The following is a 25093-nucleotide window of genomic DNA, read 5'->3' as shown; positions in this document are numbered from 1 at the left end:
TCCGAAGTTTGAGTTTTGCTGCACCCGATGTTCTGAAATGACATGAACTATCACTGGAGACCTTTCATTTTGTATTTGTATTATCGTACCATCTAGGAACCCTAGTCATAGACCAGGAACACATTGTGTTAGGAGCTGTAGAAACAGAACAAAAAGCCAGTCCCTGCCCCCAAAGAGCTTGATGCTTTTATTGAGATACAAGGCATGGTTGTGTTTGTATTCTGTTGTAAATTTTTTAATAAGTTTTAAAACTGAATTTATGTTCCAGAATATGTATTGCTTTATGAGAAACTGGTAGTTTAGAAAGGGTTGTTGAACTATATTAACTTACTTGTTGCAGTTCTCAAGTTAGATGTCCAGTGAGTTTTAGGGGGCTTTGGCTACCGTTCCTTTATTGTCCTTTTACTAGAATTCTAGCCCTTATGGTTGTAGAGAGATCCTTGAAAATGTGAACAGATTGTGAACCAATGCAGTGATTCCTGCCTGAATCAATAGGTCTGAGAGGTATGAATTGTTATGCTTAGCTCAGTCAGGGTCCTGTGGACTCTGCGATTATGCATCATTGAATTTAGCACTTCAGACATGTCGTGAAATTCTGTTGTTTTTTTTTGTTTGTTTGTTTTTTAAAACCATGGAATTCTATATTTTCATGCAGCCAGGAACCCATCAAATTGTTTTCTGTCTCCTAAGCCTGCTGGGATCTGACTACAGCTCCCTCTTGTCCTCCACATTTCCCCAAAAGGACAGTTAATTGGATTATAGTGCATGCTCCTTGCTTTGTTACATGGAGCTAGCCAGCATGGTGATCATGATCCACCCTCTCTTTCCTCTCTTATTGAACCCCTCCTTGCAGTCTGGCTTTCCTTTTCTGCAGACTCAGACCAAAAGACGTAAGAGAATTTTTATCAACTACTGTGATACTTCAAAGGAGTTTTTAATTATCTGCCAAAGGATTCGAGTGCATGGATGTGGCCACGGGAGTGCTGTATCATTTGGAACCCAAGCAGCCATCTTTACAAAAGAAACTCATTGAATTCAAGTGAAAGCTTAAGAGTTTCCTAGATCGGAAGATTGTTTAATTAAGGGGCAACACTGTAAACATGAAAGCACTCCAATCATCATATTTGGTGTGTCTGCAAATAGTGAAACTCATAAGCCTAATATAATTGTAAATGTGTCTGATTTTGTTAGTTTTTATTATGGTTGGTATCTGCTGCAGCTAGTCAGTTAAATCAGTTCCCCTCTACAGTGACAATCACCTGATAAATTCATGACATGACTACAGATCTTCGGGAACAGCTTTTTAGAAGAGGTACTACAATGTGATGAAAGTACAGATGGCTTTTGTTCACTTTTTAACATTTGTTCAGTATGAGTGGGAAGCATTTTTACATGTGGATTTCCTGTTTTACGGTCTCCTGAGAGGATGCGGCAAAGTTTTGCATTGCTGCTTTAAGCTAGGAAAAGAAGTGACAAGGATTTTCCTTGCTGAATACAGTTTTTCCTTGCTGAATACAGTACTTCACTGGTCAGCACTGGTTTGCTCCAAATGGTTCTCAGGGTGAAATATGAACATCCTCAGTATAACTAATACGAGTGAAGCCTTTGTTGATCAGTTGCTGAAACTAGGACTCTTCACCAAACATCTCACAGATATCTGGTTGTCTGTGTGGGAGGAATAGGCAGAACTAGCAAGTGCAGCTTTGAGAATACTCATGTTTTGGGCCATAACATAACTAGGAATTGGAGTTATATGCATTGGTTGCTATTAAGAACAAATCCTGCTCCTGACTTGTGGATGAAGATGCTTTACTTCTACCTGAAACCTGAGTTCTCCTTCAAGTGGTTGTGCACGTATACATTCTACTGCAGGTGTAAGTATGCCCAGTGCACTTGAGTTGGAGACTTTTCCCCCCAGAAGTACAACTAGGTGGCACATGCAGCCCTCTTCTCTTTGTTTTATCAGATGAGGGCATAAAAGGGTCATGTCTGCCGCTTCCTTCTCAGTTCTTTCTCACCACCTATGGTGACAGCTGGAGCTCCCCATAGCATTTGCTTCATTTAGCCAGCTTTTCAGAACTCTTTTAGTGTATACAGTTAGTTAGTTTAGAAAGTATTTTTAATAGTTACCAGGAGAATTTATTATTAAAAAAAAAAAATCCTCAGGATTTAAGTAGCTTGCTGTGTGCAGGGCTGTTATCCCTGTCACAGATAGGCATAAGAGTGCTTGGTTTCTGACTGACCATTCGTATTAGCGGTTTCCACTACAGGAGTATCTAATAATAGACTTGTTCGCAACCAACCTGAACAACAGGTGCAGGAGATTTTGTTCCAGAAGGGTCTGCAACCCGGCTCAGTCAGAGATACCTTCCTTCTCTCTGGGTCCAGTCATTGTTTCTATGCTTTCCTGGCAGTTCCTCTCATTCCAAGGTTACTCAGAAACTGAAAAGAGACAAAGCAACATTTAATCCTTGTCACACCATCATGGTCAAGGCAGCATTGGTATTATCTCTCTGTCTGGTTGCCAATAACATTGCCCCTAGTCGAGGATCTCCTGTCTCAGAACCAGGGTAAGTCTCTACATCCCAACCACCAATGTCTCCACCTCATGGCATGGACAGTCTCTGTGGGGTAGATTGATTTAAATCATGACAGTTTAAATCATTGAGTTCAATCAGCTTTTCCATTTGTACCTCAGTTGTTTTCTAAAGAAAGGTGCATTCTCATTAGTTGATATAACCATTAAAACATGATGATTTACAACTAAATAGAGCCTTAACACTAGGTTTGGCACATTTTTTTTTGCTACCTAGGAGTATACACTTTAATATACATTTATTTAAGAAATTTTATAGCTTAACTATGGTCAAATTCTCATGAGAAATTGTGGTCCGGACAGGTTCAGATCATCTTGGTAAGCAGCAGAAAAGAATTCACTAGAGCCTCATATGGAGCATAGTGGAAGAGATTTTCAGTTTGAGTGCAGTCTCAACAGTTTTTGCCCCATCCCACAGAGATGACACACATGCTGGACTGTCTGATGCAGCTGAAGTCATTAGACCTTTCAGTTAGTTCTGTCAGAGTCTATTAGTTTCAGTTTCTGCACTGCCTCTATCAATAGAAGGATTTTCAATTTTCTCCAACCATCTTGCTTCCCAATTCTTGAAAGGTCTATTCAACATTTACCCTCCTGTGTGTGATCCTGTATCAGATCTCAATCTAGTCCTCTGCAAACTGTAAGGACCCCCTTCCTCCCCCTGCCCCACTCTCTCTTTGAATCTATGGCTACAACCTGACTATCTTTATTGACTATGAAGACAGCTTTTCTGGTGACAATCACTTCCACAAAGAGGGTTGCAGAACTTCAGGCTCTCCTGGCTAACAAGGTTTTCCTTAAGCCATGCCTTCAGGTCATTCCTAAGGTAAAGTTAGCTTTCTATCTGAACCAAACCCTTCATCTCCTGATGTTTTCTGCAAAATCTCATTCTTCCTGAGCTGCAGAAAGATTTCATACCTAGGATGTTTGTAGAGCTTTGGCATTGTACCTGGAATGCACTAGGTCCTTCAGAATCTCTCCAAGGCTTTTTATAGTCTATACAGAGAGAGTTAAGGATCAGTCAGTGTCTGCTCAGTGAATCTCACATTGGATTTCTGACTGTAAGGAAGACCATAGCAGAGCTTCAAAAGTCTCTCCTCCACCAAGAATAATGGCTCACTCCACCGGGCTCAGTCCACTTCATCAGTCTTTCTGAGCAATATCCCTCTAGCTGATATCTGCAAAGCAGCAACACGGGGGTCTGTACATACTTTGTCCAGCCATTATGCCATCACTCAAGCCTCCCATGACAATGCCAGGTTTGGGAAATCAGTGTTACAATCTCTGTTCAGATAATCCGAAGTCCCCCTACCTGTAAGTGAACTGCTAACGAGTCCTCTGCAGTGAAGTGTGTATGCGCACAGTTGTTCGATGGAGAAAAAATGGTTATATACCTGTGCAGTAACTGTTGTTCTTTGAGATGTGTTTCACAATCATCCTGTCTTCCCCAATACTTTGGACATTGCATACAGTGAAGTGAAGGAAAGGAGAGGGAGGCGTATGATACACTCCTTTTATGTCCTCGTCTGAGAGCCTGAGGAGAGCAGAGGGTCATGTGCCACATAGTGGTTCTGAGAACAAAAGTCTCTGACTTGAGTGCATTGGGTGCACATACACTTGCAGTAGAATATATGTGCACAATGCATCTTGAAGAACAAGTTACTACTTAGGAAAAAAACGGTTACTTACCTAAGCCTGAGGACTGTGACCACCCTGCCATTCCCATATTGCTAAATAAGGGAAAGTGATCCCAGCATGAGAAAGTTGAGATCCACTGTGTAATGTAATAGGCAATTTAGGAAGAATAATAGCTGGGAACCATCCTAAGTAGTTTTCAAACTGTGGACCACTGGTGATCTGCAAAGAATTGTCAGATCACATGGTGTTGGCTTTCCAGGTTTCCAACTGCTTCTTATTGACTAGTTAATGTAGAAACTGGAGATGAGGCCAGCCTAGTTTTCTTCGCTAAATGACTACTAGCCACCACCAACATTTTTAGGAGAGAAACTATAAGCTGTTATTGGGACTGGAGCTAACCATAGGTGAGGAATGTCCAGGGAGACGGGAACCAGCCAACATGTGCATGGGAGCAGGGGAAATGAAGAGACCAAGAAGGTGGACAGGATGTGGGAGGAAATTGCAACTGAACAGCATGTGGGGATAGCAGGATGGAGTAGGAAGATTAAATAGGAGTAGGAATATTAAATGAATAGCAAAATAAGACACTATGACTAATTTTTATCACATGGCCAAAACATTTACAGAATTAATTTCGTTTTAAAATATTTCACTTGCTTACTGTTACCTTTCTGTGTAAATAACTGTTTTAGTTGTTGGGATGTTGTACAATCTTCAGTGAGAGGGCAAGTGATCCAGGAGACGATCACTCTACCAAAATGTGTTCCACAACTTGAACAGTTTTAAGAATCCTTAATTTAGGCTTACATTTTCCTTTTGTCTGACAAGGAAAGATGCTACCTCAATCTCCAGTGTCAGAGAGTACAAAGATAATTGTGCTGCCCACTCTGGAATTATCAGGCATCTTATGGAGTGGCATGTTATACCACTTTTCTGCAGCCATATTTAAGATTAAATTGTAAGACATAAGACATAATTTTACCATAAAGTGATTATTTTTTCCTGATGGTATGTCGGCAGCTCAAACATTCCCTGATTAAATTAGTGTCTCTGCTACTTTTGCTGATCTTTCAGAAGCTGTTCAGGATTTAGGTAACTTTGTTGTTAATGTTGTACTTCAATGTTAGTAGGTTCAACTCATTTTTTCATTTACTTCATTTTTTGCACCACCGTTAGATCTGGCTGGCTAGTTTTGCAGACATGTTTTCTAATGACTGCTTAACTGCAGTTCTCTGTTTCAGGAGTTACCTTAGCATTTCTTACAGAAATAAAGGAGACCTAAGTTTTTTTTCAAACTGGTGGCCTTCTCCAAAGTACTTTCTTGCAGTAAAATGAGATGGCACCAAGTTTTTTTTTCCTGACCTGAGGAGCCAAGCAGTTTTGTTTATCTTTTTGTTCGGTATTACCAACCTTTTTTTCCTATAGATTTTAAATTCCAGGTATAATAAACAAGTTTTTGATTCTTTTGTTCTTTGTCTTAATTACAGAATTGTCAGATTCTACTGATGTTTAAGTACCTATTTCACAAACATCTGTCTGTAATGGTCTTCTATTCATGTGTGTGTCTCCTGTTAAATATTTGCACCAAGAAATGCATGCAGTGAACCCTGTTCTTTCATCATTCTTTCAGTGGCTACGTGGGAGACCGAGTGAATATATTACTTGTTAACTGCTGAAGCCTCCTCATTATTTTGTTTTTTGTTTTACCGTAGAAAGAACAATTTTAAATTGTTGCCTATGCAAAAGAAAAGTGTACAGGTTTCATTTGCAGGTACAGAGTGGTATAGGGGACCTTTCTTTGTATCTGTCTGGGTCTTTATTCCCTGCTCATCCTAAGAGTCCAGGTATTGCTTGAACTAATTAATGGCAAGCAGTTTTCTCTCTGCTGTTGCTATAGGCCTTTTCAGCTAGGACTTGGCATTTTTGGAAAGATTGTGGCTTTTTTTGCATTGGGGTATTCTTTTGATTGGAGAGAAGCGTAGGTCTGTTGGCAGTTTGAAAACTGCATGATCCCCCATAATCATAATCAGCATTTAAATATTGGAGCTGATGGCTGGTGGCCTGTACACACAATAGTTTGAAACAACGTTCAGGAAACAGTTGTATGTTTGTGGAAAAAATACCCTGCATTTAAAATTCTGCTCAACTTTTTAATTTGCTGTAGATTTATGTGTTTCTCCATTACCTTTCAGGATTTCACTGATGGTGTACTACGCTCTGTGAAATCATTGCTACAGAGCAGAAAAGAATTATGTAACGTGTCCACTGAAGAATCTTTAAAGCAGGAGGAACAGGACAATTTTATTGAGGTTTGACATGGCATGTCTACTTACCCTGTTTTATAAATATGAAGGATGCTTTTAGTTCACAACAGAATCAGAAGCTGCAGGATTGTATAATGTGCATTAGAACATGACTGTGAACTGCAACTACCCTCATACCTAATTAATTAGTTTTAGGTTCACCAGAAGAGTGAAGAATGGCGGAGTTGACCAAAAGAGTAAACATTTCCACTTTTTGAGAAATATCATGTGGTCTAAAGTCTAAGAAAAGAATGATGCAATAACTAATTTAATCCAAAAATGGATTGTGATGTCCTGGCTTTGTTTACATATACTACTATGAATTAACTTAATGAGGACCAATCATCAGATATTTCAAAGAAATGTAATGCAGCTTTCTGCAGATTAACCACTTCTAGTAAAAACAAAAATTATGTTTGGTCACAAACACTTTTTAAACTGGCCAGGTTAATTTAAATTATACGGTTTCATTTCTTTAACTAAGACAACTAAATTATGTTATTTAGAAATCAAATAGATTAAAACATTGTTGACTTTTTTAACTTCAATATAACTTTAAGTTGTCCTGATTATTTTATTGTAAAATACAGTAAATTTTCTTTACGTTAAAAAGTATTTCAGTCTGCATTCTGTCATGGTTAATACAGTATACAAAGTATTAAACTGTGTAATTAAAGATCAGACCATGAATGCATTTGAACAGGTTGTGTTTTTGTGATACTGTGATTGGCCCTGAAAGTGGAAGATACTCCTTACAGTACACTTGTAAGGACTTTGTCCAGTTTGGTTTTAAATTTCTCAGGATATAAATGGTGGGATTTCTGAGTATTTAACAAAATCTACTAAGATACAAGAGAGTAACCTCATTGTCAAGATCTTGCAGGACATATTAGGGATGATATCAGCCTTCATGAAATTTAAATTTGCCTGTAACCAAAACAGAGAAAACATTGGATTCATCGTAGAGATTAGTTCTCATCTGAAAAGTGACTTTTTGTAAAAATGGCATATTCTTGGTCAGTAGATCTGTGTTCATAGTCCTATCTGCTGACATTACTGACCATGTAAGTTTACGCCTGTTTCTGTAGGGGTAATACAGCGATGAGAGTTGGAGCTGGATTCTCTTCCGGCTCATGTATTATCAACAGAGTTGTTAAAGTCCTTTAATTGAAGGACCAAATTTTTGTCTCTATTATATTATGCAATCCTGGTGAATTCTAACACAGATGTTCCACAGATTTAAATGAGGGTATAATTTGAATAACATGGAGTTGCACAGGTATAACTAATAGCAGAATCTGGTCTGTATGAGAAGAAAAATATCCAGCTTGATTTTCAGAGCTTCAGGGTGAGTTTGCACTCGGCAGTTAGAGAAGCCATCTACTTTTACTTGCAAACTGAGCAGATTTTTTTTTTTTAAATCATGAAAACAATAAATGTGGTACCCCGCAAACCAATTAATAGATTTGTCAAAATAGAATTGCACTTCAAGTAAAACCCCAGAACAGTTTTCAAAAACAATGTCGGAAATTAGTTGATTCCCAAAATACAGAATTTGGGAAAGATTTAGCTCACAGAGATTAAAGTCTAAAAACATAAGCTTAGTTAAATCCTCTTCATACACAGTCCCCCCAGAGGCAAGATGATTTTACAGTTAGACGCTCCTTCTATTTTGCTTCTGTAGCTATAGAAGAGAACAGTGTTTGTGATCTTTGTAGTATTGGGGAGTGGGGTTTGTTTGTAAAGGGGTCGAGGGAAGAAACCACTTGTTACATTTGTAGGGCAGAGGGTCTGGGAATGGCTGAAATAGGCTGTTGACTCAAAGATGAGTCTAGCCATGGGGCATTTGTATTGTATCTTGGGCTAATGAAGTAAAATGCAAGTTAACTGCTAGAAAACTGCTTAGAAACCAATTGGATATTGTGTTGTACTGATGTTCAGTTAACACTAAACTGCTGATGGGACTGGGATAAAATGGGCACATGTGGGTGATAAATAAATTTCTTGAGAAGCATAATCTCGAGGATTGCGCACAGAACCGGAAATCTAGAAGTCCTGAGTTCTGATCCCAAATCTAGCTGCTCTGTGACTTCAGTCACATCACTTAACTTGTCTGCCTTAAATTTATGAACTGTAAAATGAAAATAATAATGCTATATCTCAAAAGTGTTGAGAATTCATTAATAAGTGTGTCATTCAGTGTTGTTTACATGCTCATAGCACTGGTACAACACCGTATAAGTAATAATGTCTTTTCCAATAAGATGACTATGGTATTGTACTGTGATGACATGTACTTTTTAATAGATAATGAAACCAAAACTGTTTGGCTGTTTGATAATATTTAACTAGTTAATCTAAAATAATAGCAAAGACATGAAATCTTTTGGCACATTATTTGCACCCAGTTTACCAAGTGATCCAGATCACTCTGTCCTGTCCTCATTATTTATCACTCCTCCAATTTTTGTGTCATCTGCAAACTTCATCAATGATGATTTTGTTTTCTTCCAGGTCATTGATAAGAATGTTAAGTAGCATATGGCCAAGAACTGATCCCTGCCCTTACAGTTACATTTTAAACCCTATCCGTTAGACAGTTTTTAATCCATTTAACACTTGCCATGTTAATTTTATATTATTCTATTTTTTTAATCGCAGTGTCGTGTGGTACTAAGACAAAGTATGTTATGTCCGTAGTAGGTATATTATCACAATTCCAAACCTGCAGAAACAGCGCAGAAATTTGCTGTTTTTGGCTTAATTGACTTGTGACTTGCTAGTTGGCTAGTTTTTGGCTTGTTTGTAGCTTGTTGCTTTTTTTTTGGATCGGCTCCAATGGGTGGCAAGGGGGGGAAAGAGGGGTGCACAGAGGGCCCACCACACTCCCAGACTGCACGCTGGGGGGATCTAGTCACATAGAGTGTTGGCTTGTTTTGGCCTTATTTTGAAATGGGATTAGTTTGATTTTTGGCATATTGTGGAAGTTGGGGTGCTTATTTACCACGTGAAGGTTGGCAACTGTGTATATTATATCGCTCAAACTTGTAATCTCATCAAAAAAAGATATTAAGGTAGTTTGACAGGATCTGTATTCTATAAACCCATGCTGATTTGCATTAATTACATTACCCTCCTTTAATTCTTTATTAGAGTCCCATATCAGTTGCTTCATTATCTAGCCCAGGATTGATGTCAGGCTGATGAAAATCAGCCAAGTCATTCTGTTCACCCTTTTAAAAAATTGGCACATTTAGCTTCCTTCCAGTCTACTGGAGCTTCCCTAGTGCTCCAAGATGTATTGAAAATCAACATTAATGTTCCAGCAAGCTCCTCAGCCAGATCTTTTAAAACTCTTGGATGCATGTTATATGGAGCTGCCAATTTAAAAATGTCTAACTTTAGTAACTTCTGTTTAACATTTCCCAGAGATACTAGTAGAAGGGAAAAGTGTTATCACTGTATGATGAGACTGTATCATCTGTTTTTCCTCAAATACAGAAAATTAATATTTATTGAATACTTCTGCCTTCTCTGCATTATTATTGATAATTCTGCCATTGTCAGGATTCTTTTTGTTCCTTATTGTCCTTGTCTCTGCTGGCTTTAGAGTTCTCCTGTGTCCCTTTGCTTCCCTTAGCAGTTTTCTACAGTTCTTAGCTTCTGTATGATCTATATTCATTACTATCAACTTCTGCTTTCTTCTATTTGTTATATATATTTTAATTAGGAAAAATATTTTAATTTTAAGGATAGTTAAATACTGGAACAGGTTACCAAGGAAGGTTGTGGAATTCCTGTCGTTGGAGGTTTATAGAACAAACACCTGACGGGGATGATCTAGATATTCTTAATCCTGCCTCAGTGTAAGGGGTTCGACTAGATGATTTCTTGAGGTCATTTCCAGCCCTACATTCTATTGTTCCCTGATGAGCAGGGTGATTAAAATGTTAATTTAATCTGTATGATTGCATTTCAACATAAGGTAAACTGAACAAGTTTGATTAAAAAACAACTTGTGCTGGATTCTTTTTTTTAGTATCTTTAGAACCTTTCAGTCCAAACTGCATTCATTCAAAACTATTTGAATTTTATAAATGCGATTTCTTCAAATATAGTATCCTGTTGTGAGTAACGGAGATAGAAAAGTTTCAGAGTAGCAGCCATGTTCGTCTGTATTCGCAAAATGAAAAGGAGTACTTGTGGCAAATTGGTTAGTCTCTAAGGTGCCACAAGTACTCCTTTTCTTTTTGGAGATAGAAAAATTGCAGTACAAATCTATGCATATTGGCTGAATTGAAGAGACATTATCAGCTTTAATGTTTTATGAAAATAGCACCTCATTTAGCAGATCTGCTTTTTGTATATATTCTGTCTGCTTATCTGACAGTCTTTTATTAGCTTTAACTCCTATTAGCACTGCATAACCAGTAGAATTATTAGAAAGTGAGATTCGAAAGTGAGCTGAATTCTCTTTTGACTTGATTATCAACATAATTATTAACCAAGGTCCAATTTCAGCATCTTTATTACTAGTGATGTGTGACAGAAAAATAATACCTTGACTTTCAGCATCCAGGTTGAGTTTGTTTATTATGTAAATACTTAAATATTTTCCTAGATTAAATTTGCATATTATAAACACACTGCATGTGGACAAATTGGAGAAAGTGCAGAGAAGAGCAACACAAATGATTAAAGGTCTAGAAAACATGACCTCTGAGGGAAGATAGAAAAAATTGGGTTTGTCTGGAGAAGACTGAGTGGGGGACATAAGTTTTCAAGTACATAAGAGATTGTTACAAGGAGGAGGGAGAAAAATTGTTCTTGTTAACCTCTGAAGGAGCAATGGATTTAAAACCACCCTTCCAGCAATTTAAGTTGGACATTAGGAAAAACTTCCTAACCATCAGGGTAGTTAAACAGTGGAATAAATTGCCTAGGGAGAGTGTGGAATCTCTGTCATTGGAGATTTTTGAGAGCAGATTAGACAAAACACTTGTCAGGAATGGTCTAGATAATACTTAATCCTGCCTTGAGCGCAGGGGACTGGACTGGATGACTTCTTGAGGTTTTATGATTCAAAGAGACTGGAGAAGGAGTATAGGACTGGCAGATAGCATGGAGGATAGATAGGACAGATAGGATGAATAGCCAAGAGAGGTAAACAGACTGTCTGAGCGAGGAGACTGGGTAAAGGGAGTTGTGGTGGGAGAGAGTGCAAGTGGGACTTTCTGAGCAAGGATATTAGGACTAGGCGTGGGGAGTGGGAGGGACTGGGAGTGAGGGAGATTGGGACTTGAACAGTGAGCCTGGAGGGACTGGCTAGACAAGGAGATTGGGATTGGGGTGTAAGCCTGAGGAGTGGAGATAGGACAAGGAGTCTGAAGTGGGGAAGAGACAGGACTGGGTCTGGGACAGGTTGATGGGAATGAGGCAGAAGGAGTTAAGCTTGTGGGGGATGGGCAAAATAGTCTGGGGCTCCTAAAGCACATTCCCTCCAGAGCCTGGAATAGAACCCCAAATTCCTGAGTGTCACTATTGCTCTGCTGTCACTGAATAGCTGTGAAGCCCACTGGCAAAGTGTGACTCATCTCTAATGCTGGTCCACAGAGGATCACAACCTACTACCGTTATCAGTTACTAAGTTAGCTCAAGTAATAGAGGTTTGTGTGGTGGATCTAAATTTTCCAGCTCTGCTGATGACCCATGTGGGCCCAGTATGAATGCCACATGATGGAATCTCTGGTGGCTTTTTTTAGTTAGCTTTTTAAAAAACCTAGGAAATTATCATAGAATCATAGAATATCAGGGTTGGAAGGGACCTCAGGAGGTCATCTAGTCCAACCCCCTGCTCAAAGCAGAACCAATCCCCGATTTTTGCCCCAGATCCCTAATTGGCCTCCTCAAGGATTGAACTCACAATCCTGGGTTTAGCAGGCCAATGCTCAAACCACTGTGCTATCCCTCCGCCCCCATTATATAACCTCCCCCCGCCCCGAAAAAAAACCCTCTCCCTCACATTATGGGAATATTAGATTGCAAAATCAAGCATTCCAAACTTAGAAATGCCAGAGTTAATGTTGCCTGTGCAACCTTAATTCAGCTGCCTTGTGCTTATGTGTTACAATGCCATCTTTAAATTACGTACTGTTTTTTTTCCACAGCATACTTTCTTGCCTCATTCAGTGCACAAGATGGACCTGTTCTGGGGATGAATCGAGATTGTGTAGTGAAGGAGGCTTTGTCTATAGGACTCCTGCCTCATATGTTCCAGAAGTTGGAAGGCATGGAGTGAATGAGGCAGGGGATTGCAGGAAGAGAAAGAATGGTCTCCTGGCTAAGGCAGTTGAATGCTACCCTGGAGACTCCTTTTCCATCTGTAAAATGGGGATAGTTATATCCCCTCATCTTACTCCTGTCCTCATTATTACTCTATAGGACTCCTGCCTCATATGTTCCAGAAGTTGGAAGGCATGGAGTGAATGAGGCAGGGGATTGCAGGAAGAGAAAGAATGGTCTCCTGGCTAAGGCAGTTGAATGCTACCCTGGAGACTCCTTTTCCATCTGTAAAATGGGGATAGTTATATCCCCTCATCTTACTCTGTGTGTGTGTGTGTGTAATTCATTAATGTTTGTGAAGCACTAAGATACTATAGTGATGAATGTCATAGAAGAGCCCATGAGGAAATGAATAGTTCTGTCTTCACAGCAGGGTTTGTAATAATAATATGTGGTAAATATAGAACAGTGAGACTAAAACAAAATATTAAATAGCTGCTAATTAAATGAGCACTGTCCTGTGCACTAAATGAGGCCTGGTCCTGTGGCTAAAATAGTATGTGATCATGTAATTAAAGATATCCTAATGCCTATACAACCTTAATTTTGCCTGCTGGTGCATATTCAACTGTAATTTTGGCATTTCTTAACTTTTTTGTTTATTTGACTTTACAACCTTAATAATCTTTGTAATGTAGATTTTGTAGCATCTGAGATGGTGGTAATATATTTGAAGTCTGAGTAGTGGTTACCAAGGTAAATAACATCAAATTCTGCAGATCTTGGATTTTTGCAGAATAGATGCCTGTATCACAGCTTTGAACTTTAATATTAAACTGATGTGTGACTCTTATTTTAGTAAATATTTTAGCATCACTTGTATTAAAATCTGTATAGTACATCCCCAAACAAAAAACTATGTTAAAATGGGATTAAGATTGAGATTGTGTCATGGTTACAGGCTAGCTATCCCCGTTGTGGTTGCTGAGTGCATACTCTGACTTTTACCTATCTTAGGATGGAATCTCATGATTTTTCCACTCCTAGACTGGGACATATTGGATACCAATTGCTTACACCCTGCAGCTGTGACTGGTTTTCAGGCACTTGAGTTTCTTTCCTTGGGGAATTAGTGACCATTGAGATTGACCAAGAGCCTTCCTGAAACAGTATTTTTATTTAGAATTTGGAACAAAACATTAGATGAGACTTTTTTCCTCTAATCTTATGATTCAAAACAAACTGTTAGATAGGCTTTCCTCGTAAATGATTGGAGCAAAACAGAATCAATGTATATTCTCCTAGCAAGGCCATTTCTTCTGATCTTGATGAGAACAGTATGAAGCTTTACTTTAAATAGAGTCATTACACTTTTCAGTTCTAAGCAGCTTTCTCTATAATTAGAAAGCCAGGAGACTCTTTCTGGATCCTGTATTTCATAATGTTTGTATGCTTGTTTTACAGATCACATTTCTAAGTTTTGCTGGAGAGACAGATGCTGCTCATATGCAGGTAATATATACACAGGATAATGACTTTGTCTCCAGCACTTGAATTATAACTGAGATATTTCATGTTTTTGGTGCAGGAGCCCTAATACTTATTTTACTTCAAGAATGTGTCTTGGAACATGCTTTTTAAAATTAATGGTGTGTTTTAAACATTGTAATTAACAGTTTTAAATTTTTTTATTTTCGTATGACCTCCAGTGTTTTGTATTCATTTGGAATATAGAACCCTGGAAAATCTTAAACCTCCGTTATCTCCTGAAAAGGTGTAACTTTTTTTTTTGTTAACTTGAGTGCCAGCCTTGGGTCTGTGCTTTTTGAAATACCCGTGGCCAGATCTTAAGACATTCTTGGGAGAGTTATATACACTCTTGTTTTAAAAACAAGAACTGCGTAACAAAAGTATGATGACTGTTTCATGCAACTTTAAAGAATATTAGGAATTTAACCCTCTCTCGTGTGTTTAGTCTCAGGCCTGGTTTAACTTTAGAAGTGAGGATAAATCAGTGCTACTTTGTATGTGAACACTCTTGTAAACGATAGGTGCAAGCTAAAGTGATATCAGACAAGTTTAAAACAACGCAAGAAACTCCAGGCACACAATTGTACTAGTTTAACTAAATCTGTTTAACAACTTACCTTTCATAAAATACATGCACGTTCTGTGTTGACAAGCCCTTAAACTACTTTGTAGTTCTCTCTCCTCTAGTTCTCCAGGTGTATAGATAGTATATTAAACTACTTTGCGATTCATGCTTTCCTCCTTCCCAGCATGTTCTAGGTCATATCAAAGTAGAACTTTTGACTACTGTGCAGTTAGTTTTACAAATAATTGAGAAATATGATTTTCTTGTAATTTGAAGTAGAGTGGTGTGAAATAAATATTAGAAGTATCACTGAGCTGTTGATTTTATTACTACATCATGGTTAATTTTTAAATTATTTTGGTTTCAGGGTGTCAGTATTTGCATTTAAGCATGTGCAATAAAGTGTAAAAGAAAATCAGGAGCCATAAAACTTATCTTGTGCCTTTTAGACATTTTACGCGTGTGTGTGTGTGTGTGTTTTCTTGTAATGGAAAATATAGATGTGTCTTAGAAAACCACACCAAAGAGGGTGCTGATGAGGTCATGAACCTCAAAATGACTTATCCCTTCGACAACTAATATAAAGCACGAGGTGTATGGTGGAAGGTGTTAGTCTTTAAATATAGAGGCTTTCCTAGTTAACGGTCCATTGGTATTTAAAAGCAAAAGGATAAATACTGTGAGTCAAATTGTGCTCAGACTAGCATTCAGTGACAAGTACGCTAAGGGTGATATGAAAATAATCACTTTACAGATATTGTTCTAAGTACACAGGTCCAAACCTTGGACTGTCTACTTGAGGTTGCACAAAGAATTCTGTTTACTAAGAGAAAGCTGGGCCCACTGTGTTCAGTAATTTATATTGGATTAAGCATAATATTAAAAATGTCTCCATATTTATATTATGTAAGAAGTAAGCAATATAATATTAAACACTCATTTTTTTGGGCATATTTATTTTAGGTAAACAAAATTCCATGTTGACCAAGATCCTAGTTAAACATAAACCTGAATTGATTATTTTTAAAAAATATTCTGCTCAGATACAAACCTGATAATGGTGAACATACAGCATGTGGAGATTACCAGATGGAAACCGTTGCATGCAAATATTCCCTCTCTGTGTTTACATACCTGCTGTGATGTTCTCTTGCTCTTTACTGCTCCCAAGACTCTCCTTGGTGCTTTTAAAGGTTTCCCTGAGTCTTGAGAGGCAGCAATATTCTATTTCTTCTGGTAGCGGTATCTTGAGATTTGAATTAGAACTCTGTTGTAAACTAGCCCTTAAAGCAGGATTCCAATTTGGTGTGGGAATATAATTGGAAAACTGAAGGGAAAGAGAGTGGTGATTTTGACAGACTTAGAGGCTGGCTATATTTATTTAACTTTCTAGTGCTCCAGATCAAAAAGTTTCCGTACCATTAACATATTAGTTTTTTGCTTAGTGTGTGAATTTGTGTTTGAATTAGGGATTGGCTGCTGTTTCTGTAGAGCTCCCCGATGTTTTGAAATCGCTCCATTTCTGCAGTCTAAATGAAAATGAAGTTATTTTTCTGAAGGATATAAATAAACCCATGGAAACCAGCAATGTCCCTAAACATCAGGTAATATTCCTAATCCTTTTTATATGCTACACAGAATATTAATGTTTTTTGCAGTTTCTTCATCTTTCAGATGTGTGTTACAAAGTAATCCTGGCAATAACCTTGCTGGGTATTGCTACTTTTTTAATGCGTTTTGAAACTGTGTGTGTTCTATAAGTGCTATGGTATTTTTAGTGTTGTAGCTGTGTTAGTCCCAGGATATTAAAGAGACAAGGTGAGTGAAGTAATATATTTTTTGTTGGACAAACTTCTGTTGGTGAAAGACACACGCCTTCGAGCTTACATAGAGTTTACACAGAGCTCACCCACCTTGTCTGACGGTATTTTTAATATTATTAATAGTGGTATAAATATTATACTGACTAAAGACATTCCTGCTGCAATTTATGAAATATTAAGACATGCAAGGTACTTTATCATAGGTTCTTTCCTCTCTCCTTCCTAGTCTAGGAAGATATTCTGCTGTGGAAGCCATAAGCACTGAACTAGGCAACAGCAAATTGTGTAGGAAAATGCTTCAAAAGATGCAGTAGTCAAATGTGCTAGGAACAAGTCCCTGTGGGGCCTTTTTTCCCTTCCTTTTCACCATTCAAAAGTCTGAGTCTTGGATGCCCAAGGGGGAAAAAAAATGGAGACGTCCCCAAAGTGAACCACAGCTGGCTGTGTTGAACATGGCTGAGCATCAGCAGACTTGCCTGACAGTGAGCATGCAGTGAAACCTGCTGAACTGCATGCTCAGCTGCCCTCTGTAAAATGCCTGTGTGCTCATCCAGTAGTCCACATGCCTCTGCTCCCCACACCATAGTCCCTTTGTACTGGCATTTGGAAGGAAGATGAAACTGGTTGAGTGAGGCCTGGTCTACTCTAGAGAGTTAGGTCGACGTAAGGCGTGTCATGTCAGCCTAATTCTGTAAGCGTATGCACTAAAATGTTGCTCCCGCCAATGTAAGTCATCCGCTGTGCTGACTTAATAACTCCACCTCTGAGAGGTGTAGTGTTTAAGTTGATGTAATTAGGTTGACTGCGGTGTCCTACTAGTGAGGATGCACACAACCGACAGAAGGAGCATAGGGTGGACATTAAAAATCTAATTAATTACTGTAGTGGCTGTATGTCGACCTATGTCGACTAAATTTTGTGGTGTAGACATGCCCTTAGTCTTCTCAGCTCCTCTCAGATGTAGTGCTATTCTTCTGTCAAACAACAGGGGAGAGAAGTTACAGGATAGGTTAGTTGTTCCCAACACTTAGTACTTCCCATTTCCTCTCTAAATGTCAGTGAAGATAGCTAGAATTAGTTAAAACTGTTTTGACTAATAATGTATAATGAAGTAATTGTATTACTTGCAGGAGAAAAACTACGTAGAACAAACCAGCAGGGTTTGTTTTTTTGGTTTTTTTAGTGTAGCGATTTATTCATTTTAAAGAACTCCTATATTCACAATGTACTTAGAGGATAAGAGTGGCCTCTAAACCCTCTCAAAACTTAGCTCTAGTGATGTAGGATAAATCACTTAACTTCTTTACTTCACTTTCCTCATCTGTAAAATGGAGTTTTGTTTGTAATATTCATTAAATACTTAAATTATTGTTATACCTTTTAAATTACAGTACTATTAACAAATGTCTTTAAAGAGACAATTTCACTACAGTTTATGTCCTTGACCTGTGCTCTTGTTGTTCTTGCCATTTTAAATGATTTCACGTTTACATTATAGATGAAAGTATGTTATTGAGAACACTCTTTTGTCATCTTGTTTTTCTTTCTCAAGATTCACCTTTCTGGAGTACTTTGTGTGATGAGATTGTCTCCTTCGTTGCCAAGGATCAAAGTTGATTCTGTATTTACCTTACTGAGCAAATATGCTACTGGTGTAAGATATACAATGGAAGTATACTCATTACAGAAACATGAAACGGAGATGTCCCATGCAGAGGATGATGACACTAATCAGTCAGTGTCTTCAATTGAGGATGATTTTGTCACTGCTTTTGAGCATTTAGATGAAGATGAGACTTCAAAGATACAAAATGCTGGTTAGTTTTCATGTCCTGTTGAAATAGATTGCAGAGCTCATTTGTGGCAATTTAGGCTAAAGAGGGATTTTCATGCTGTGGTAAACTACATGAAACCCATATCGAATTATTTTTTGCTAATTACTGTCATACAAGACCCCTTAAAAACCAAACAAACAAAAAAACCCAGAATAATTGGAGATTTCACAATTCTTTCCACAGCAGCAGAATGACATAAAGCAAAGGTTTTGACTCCGTGTCAGATCCAGAAAAAGTAGAATCTGTGATATGAAGGCAAGAGCTCTTAGTCCTATTCACTTCGCACTCCTCATCGGTACCCAGCCTGGGCTGGGGAAGCTAATGATCCAACCAGTGGACCAAATTCCGTGATGAATCCTGGCCATGTGCCACCTGAGGCACATTGCGCATTTGCTAAGAAGACGACCTGCAGTAGTAGGAGAACAATCATTGACATAATAAAATGCTTATGGAATACTTTATTCTTTAAAATTTTCTCTAATCTTAAAAGACCCTCTAACCTATTGTAATAATTACAAATCCCAGATATTGCTGTCAAAATCAATTACCTAGTTTGCTATTTTAGTCTCTTTTTATTTTTAAAGTATTTTCTTTTTCTTTTTAGGCACAACCTATACTACTCAGAACCACCGGGATGCTGCTTCACAGACCATCCCTGCTCATTGTTTAGAAGCTATTGACTCAAAGATCATTGTTAGCTCTGGGCATCGAAAATCATCTGCCAAATCTTCTGCTTCTCTGATAAATATCTTGGGACTTAAAGAACTGTCCTCATCTGTAAAGAATTCAGTCACAACCTCTATTTCTGATCCTTGGATACAGAGGAGTTTTTACAAGCCATGTAATTCTTCTGATCAACGTGTTAATGTTTTGCATAAAACATTGTTTTCTTCCTCTCCTGCTGAATCATCTGAATCAGATTGTTCCAGCCCTAGCCCTGTTATCTTCTTAGATGAAGAAGGGTATCAAAAAAGCTTGAAGGCAAAACTTCAGCTACCAAAAATTCCAGTAGTGAAAGATGGTATAGAGGACTCAGACTCAGAAGTAAGTGAATTTTTTGATAGTTTTGATCAGTTTGATGAACTGGAACAGACTCTGGAAAGTACTTGTAAACTTATAAGGGATCCCATCCTTGGTAATCAACCCCAGAAGAGAAAGATTGCCCTTGAACAGTTGTATTCTAAAACTACTACTAATAATTGTATTCTAAATCCTCAAAAATTCAAGTTTGATCGTCCCACTCTTCCAGCCAACGTAAGGAAGCCAACTCCTCGTAAACCAGAATCGCCCTATAGCAGCCTCTTTGATGTTCCAGACTCCCCTCGGCCAGTGAAAACAGGAGAAGACAATAGAGGTTTGTTCAGCCCTATAAGATCATCAGCTTTCAGCCCACTGGGGAGCTGTGCTTCAACTGAATGTCTTTGTCGGATGGATATCAATGGAGATGGGCTTAATCAAAATCATGATACACTTTATAGTGAATATTCAGATTATGGAAACAATGTTTCATTTGAAATACTGGGTTCTGTTTTTCATTCTCAGTCTACATCACTACAGAAACATGTTGAAAACATTTCCAGTCTTAATAGGATTGTCTCAAAAGAGGAAAAAGGTCAAATTGTAGAATTCCAGAGGAAAACTTCTGAAAAAGAGGTAGATAAGAAAGTTAAATCTAAACACAAATCACTAATGATTAAAGACAGCATACAAAAATTTGCAACAGAACTGGTTGAAAAAAGTTTTGGTAGTGCATTTAAAGACTTACAAAAAGGAGTTTCTTCATGCACCAATGCACTGTGTCACTTGGCTGCTAGATTGACTTCTTCAGTCTTTCAAATGGCTTTTTATGAGATTGGAAGGCGGCGAGCCTTATCACTGAAGGAACGTGCAATTAATGGGCTAGCAAGCTTTTTGGTCAGTGAAGCTATAACAAGTGCTTTAAAAGAACTGCGATATGTAAAGAAACAAATATTTACTAACACAGTTGCAAAATTTGCAGCAGATCTCACTGAGGAACTTATTTTTGAGGGAATCATGGAAGTTTGCCAGTTTTCACATCCATCAACACCAACGACTGCACAGGATTGGGCCTTTGATTATGAAGACAAAGTGGTGAGATCATATGCTAAAGATTTGTCTGAATCCGTCATTCAGGAAGCTTTCATTGAATTATCCCAGGTTGATGTGACCTTCACAACGCAAGCAGCAATTAGTGTTTCCATGGACAACATAAAATATGTAAGTGCAGAAAGTACACTGCAGTCAACACAGACTACCCCTGCTTTTCCTAATTTTCATGATAGTGCACTTTTAGCATTGAATCCAATACAAGAAACTGGAAAAGACTATACTGTACAACAAGCCTTGTTTTGTACTTCTGGTGTTGTAAGTTCAATACCAGTGCCCTTAGCTGGAACAGCATTTTGCCAACATCAGACTTCATCTGATGTTCATAAGGCAAAAGTATGGACTTGTCCGACAGCAGATGGCAGTCTGAAAGTGTACAAAGACTCTACACAGCCATATTTTACAACAAAAAAGAGAGAAGAGGAAGTGGCTTCTCTTAGAAATATTTACCTTACTGCAGATCACAGTGAAAGTACTGAAAATAGTGTGCAATGTTTTTGTAACCAGAATGATTTCACACCAACAAACAATAATCCTGGAGCGAATAATATTTCAGAATTAACAACTGGACCCACAAGCATCAACAGTTTCTCTGGAACAATGGTAGATATGATAGTAAATGAGGCTTATGAAGCAATAACTTCATCCAGGATTACCAGAACAGTGGAGGAATATACAGATTTTGTAACTAGAAAAACACCTCATTGGCAGTGTGTTAGTGGAGATATCCGTAAGAATACTTTTGCTGATCATTTGTCCAAGTATATTGTAAAACAGTCTGTAGATGAAACTAAATCTACATTCTCCCACACAAGTGAGACTGTAGAATGTAATGGAGGCTTACAGACGAACACAGATAACTGTAAAAAAGAACTGAGTAGTGCAGTAAAGAAACAAGAATCTGAGAAACACAGATTTGTTCCTATAATTGTGGAACCGCAACAGTTGCCTCTGAATAACCTACCTAAATTTCTTGTTACTTCAGATGACTCTGCTCAGTGTTTACTTTCAGTACCAACAGATTGTGTTCAGGAACGTAAAGGACATGAAGTACGTAGATTTTCTTCAAGCACTCCACCTCCTTGTCCCACTGTGACTCTTGCTAGGTGTAATGTAGAAGAGTTTACTGATTCAGGAAGCAGTTCAATAAAATCCCAAAGTAAACCATTGAAAACACATGATATGCAAAAAACAACACCAGGTCCTTCAGCTTTTGGGCAGGAGAGCTGTTTTCTACATGCAAGTAACCTTTCTTTGGTGATGTTTGGCTGTGAAGATTCTTTGCAGATGGAAGATAAATCAAGCGTCAGAGATGGAAATGTCTGTGCAGTACCTGATACACCACCACCAACTCCTTTAGTACCATCTCAGACTAGTTCTGAACGGAATCTAAGGAAGCTAACCAAGAAACTCAAGGGAGAATTAGCAAAGGAGTTTGCACCTATGACACCACCTTCTACACCTTATAACTCATCTGCTGCTGCCTTATCTGCAGCTGAACATGATTCCTTGGAAAAGGAAGAGTTTATGCTGAAACTCATGCGATCACTTTCTGAAGAAGTTGAAAGCAGTGAAGACGAAGAACACACTGAAATGCTCGTGGAGAAAACTGAACATTCAGAGCAAACAGTACAGTATGCTGATCATTTGGCTGGTCATATCATTTCTGTGGCAACTGAAATAGCTGCTTCCCATTTAGATGATAAAACAATTAAAAGAGAAGCTGACAGACACTACCAGTTAAATGCACAAAACAAAATATGTGGGTATACTGCCTTTATAAATATCCCAGAAGAAACTTTACATTCGTTGTGGAATTATGCAGGTGATATGGCTGGAAAGGTTATCAATGAGGCTAAGAAGATGATAAAATCAAGGCATTGCAAGCTGCTGAGGTTGAAGAGGGTTAACTGTCATGTAGATTGTCTTTCTCTCAGAAAAGATGATAGAGACTGTAGATCAAAAGAGAGCTGGTGTCCGGTAGTAAACCAGTGGTCCAGAGAGGTAGATTCATCCGTACTTCCTTTACCTCAGAGTTTAGGAACAACAGGTCTGACTTCCAGGTATCCAAGCTGCGAGAGTGTGACCGATGAATATGCAGATCACATCATTCGAGTTCTGAAAAGGGAAGGTGGCAACAGTGAGTTAATAATGGATCAGTATGCTAGTAGACTTGCTTACAGATCTATAAAATCAGGCTTACAACAAGCTGCCAGGAAAATCAGACTGACATACAACAGAAGAATATTTCCTGTACAGAAAACACAGGTAAATGGTAGGCATGAGCTGTTCAAAATATTGAACAAAGATATGGATACAAAATGGCAAATGAAAAGTAGTGTTCATAGGTGTGGTGGCCAAGCCTGTGAAATAAACAATGTACACAGAACTGAAGGTACAGAGTTGTTACATTTTTCTGAATCCCTTGCTCATCATATAACATGTGATGTCAGAAGAAAACTGAAAATGTCAGCCATTTGCTTGCCAAAATCCTTAACAGATTCCTGTCTGTATAGAAAATCTAAATTTGATGAAGCCTCAGGGGACCTCCTTAAAACAACACTTTCTAAAACAGTTCTTCCTTTCTCACAAAAACATAAACTATATCATAGTACAGGCAGTTTAAATGAATATGGCTACCGAGAAGGCATCATTCAAGCTATAGAAGAGTATGCCAGAAAAGTAGTGGATGACACCTTAGAAATGAGTTTGGAGTCTGCTGTTCTCCAGCCTGCTGAAAACAGGAAAAATGGGGATAGATTCACTTACACAGAAAAGTTGTCTCCATTTTCTGGAACAGCCTGCAGATACTGTAGTATGAAGGAATATCAATGTTGTACTGGAAGTTCATCTCCTCACCTGCCTGGACAAGAGCCCCTCCCTAGAATCAGGCAGATCCCCAATTCAGGGTTGGGTGGTGTCTGTCAAAAATCAAGAATTTTTCATCTTGATATTCCTAAAATTCACATTGACATGGAACAGAAGACAGTATTTTCTGAGAAGGTGGTTGGTTCAGCTATTGAGAAAGCAGAGAGAGAGCTGAGTAACACAAGTCTTACAGCTGATAGTGGTATTGGACACGGTGGAGTCAGCTTTGCAGAAAGCCTCACTACAGAAATAATGACTTCAGCTATGACTAATATTGGTCAGGCTGTTAACATAAGGTAACATTACATTCTCTCCCTCTTATTCTCTTTCTGTTGTTACCAGAAAACAGCACCCACTTTGCTTAATTCATTAATCTAAACATTTATATGGTCAGAAGCACTGTTTGCCACAATTACATTCTGAAAATATAATTTTAAATTCGGAATTATGTTTGGAATTTTTTAATAATAATCTTGTCAGTTACAGGAGCTCAGTGCAAACCAGTTTATAGCCTACTTTAGAATATACCTATGCTCTGATGGGTGACTCTGGTAAATGGGATTCCGTAATTTTTCTCTAATGTCCTGATCATAGTGTTTTATCAGTGATATAAATTACTGGAATTTAGTTGACAATTCAGTTGATCTGTGAGCCACAGTATAATCAAACTGTGTCTATAGCTGCATTAGCTCTGAAGTACTGACTTACAGAATCTGTGACTTGCAGTGCACACCAAGAGCAAATGTATTACATTAAGTAGGTGTTGTCTTTTACATAGTCTATTTTGATTGTAATTGCACTTTAACACTGTGTTAATTTCTGGAAGAGAAAAAACTGTGTATATTTGAAAATAGAAATATGAAATAAATATTAAATAAAAATGATTTTATTTTTATATATGATTTTAGTTGATAAAGGATTATTAAAGCAGACAGACTAGAAACTGGTTTGCAGGCTCTTGCTACATTGCTGATAAGGACTAATGTATTAAAAGTCCTTAAACTATACCATATTTTTAGGTATATTCAAAGAAATGAATATCTTTAAATATCTTGATAGAAGATGGCATAGAATGTGGTTGAATTAGTAAATGAGAAGGTACATTAACAACTAGTTCTTAATGAAAATAGACTTTACAAAGATCAGAGTGACTTCAAATAACACCATTTTCATGTCCAAGTGCAAGACCTACCTAGCTCTTCAGCGTAGTTTTTCACTGAGTAATAATAGCAATGTATTTCTCTCATCATAGCCTTGGAGTGGGATCTCCTTGGTAATAAACTGTTTTATTTGCTTGACTCTAGATTGTGTGGTAATGTATAATGTAAATACCTGGATATGTTAACATAGTGTGGTGGTGCCTAATGGCTCCAACCAGGTTACTCCCAGTTTTTCAAGGCAAAATTATGTGTATAAACACATAATAAATTGTGGTCTCTGCCCTGAAGCGCTTATATTCTAAAAGAGAGATCTTTAATTCTCTCACAGAACTGCTACCAAAACTCAAGGAAATTTTCCTCTCCTTT

General features: G+C 38.0%; 1 protein-coding gene across 5 annotated transcripts in view; it reads left to right on the top strand.

The window, feature by feature from the left end:
* AKAP11 (A-kinase anchoring protein 11) overlaps positions 1–25093 on the top strand; it is a 65369-nt gene that overhangs the window by 10139 nt on the left and 30137 nt on the right. For all 5 annotated transcript variants that reach the window (XR_012668582.1, XM_048851236.2, XM_048851195.2 and 2 more), the window contains 5 exons: positions 6427–6543; positions 14284–14331; positions 16384–16518; positions 18290–18554; positions 19177–23863. Coding sequence is in view for 4 of the 5 variants with exons in the window: in XM_048851236.2 (XP_048707193.2) it covers positions 6427–6543; positions 14284–14331; positions 16384–16518; positions 18290–18554; positions 19177–23863 (5252 nt within the window). In the remaining variant the exon portion in view is untranslated. The remainder of the gene's footprint in view (positions 1–6426; positions 6544–14283; positions 14332–16383; positions 16519–18289; positions 18555–19176; positions 23864–25093) is intronic.

Source organism: Caretta caretta, chromosome 1 (assembly GCF_965140235.1).
Source record: "Caretta caretta isolate rCarCar2 chromosome 1, rCarCar1.hap1, whole genome shotgun sequence".
Classification (NCBI taxonomy): Eukaryota; Metazoa; Chordata; order Testudines; family Cheloniidae; genus Caretta; species Caretta caretta.
Note: the sequence above shows the minus strand (reverse complement) of the source record. Positions and strands in the feature narration are given on the sequence as shown.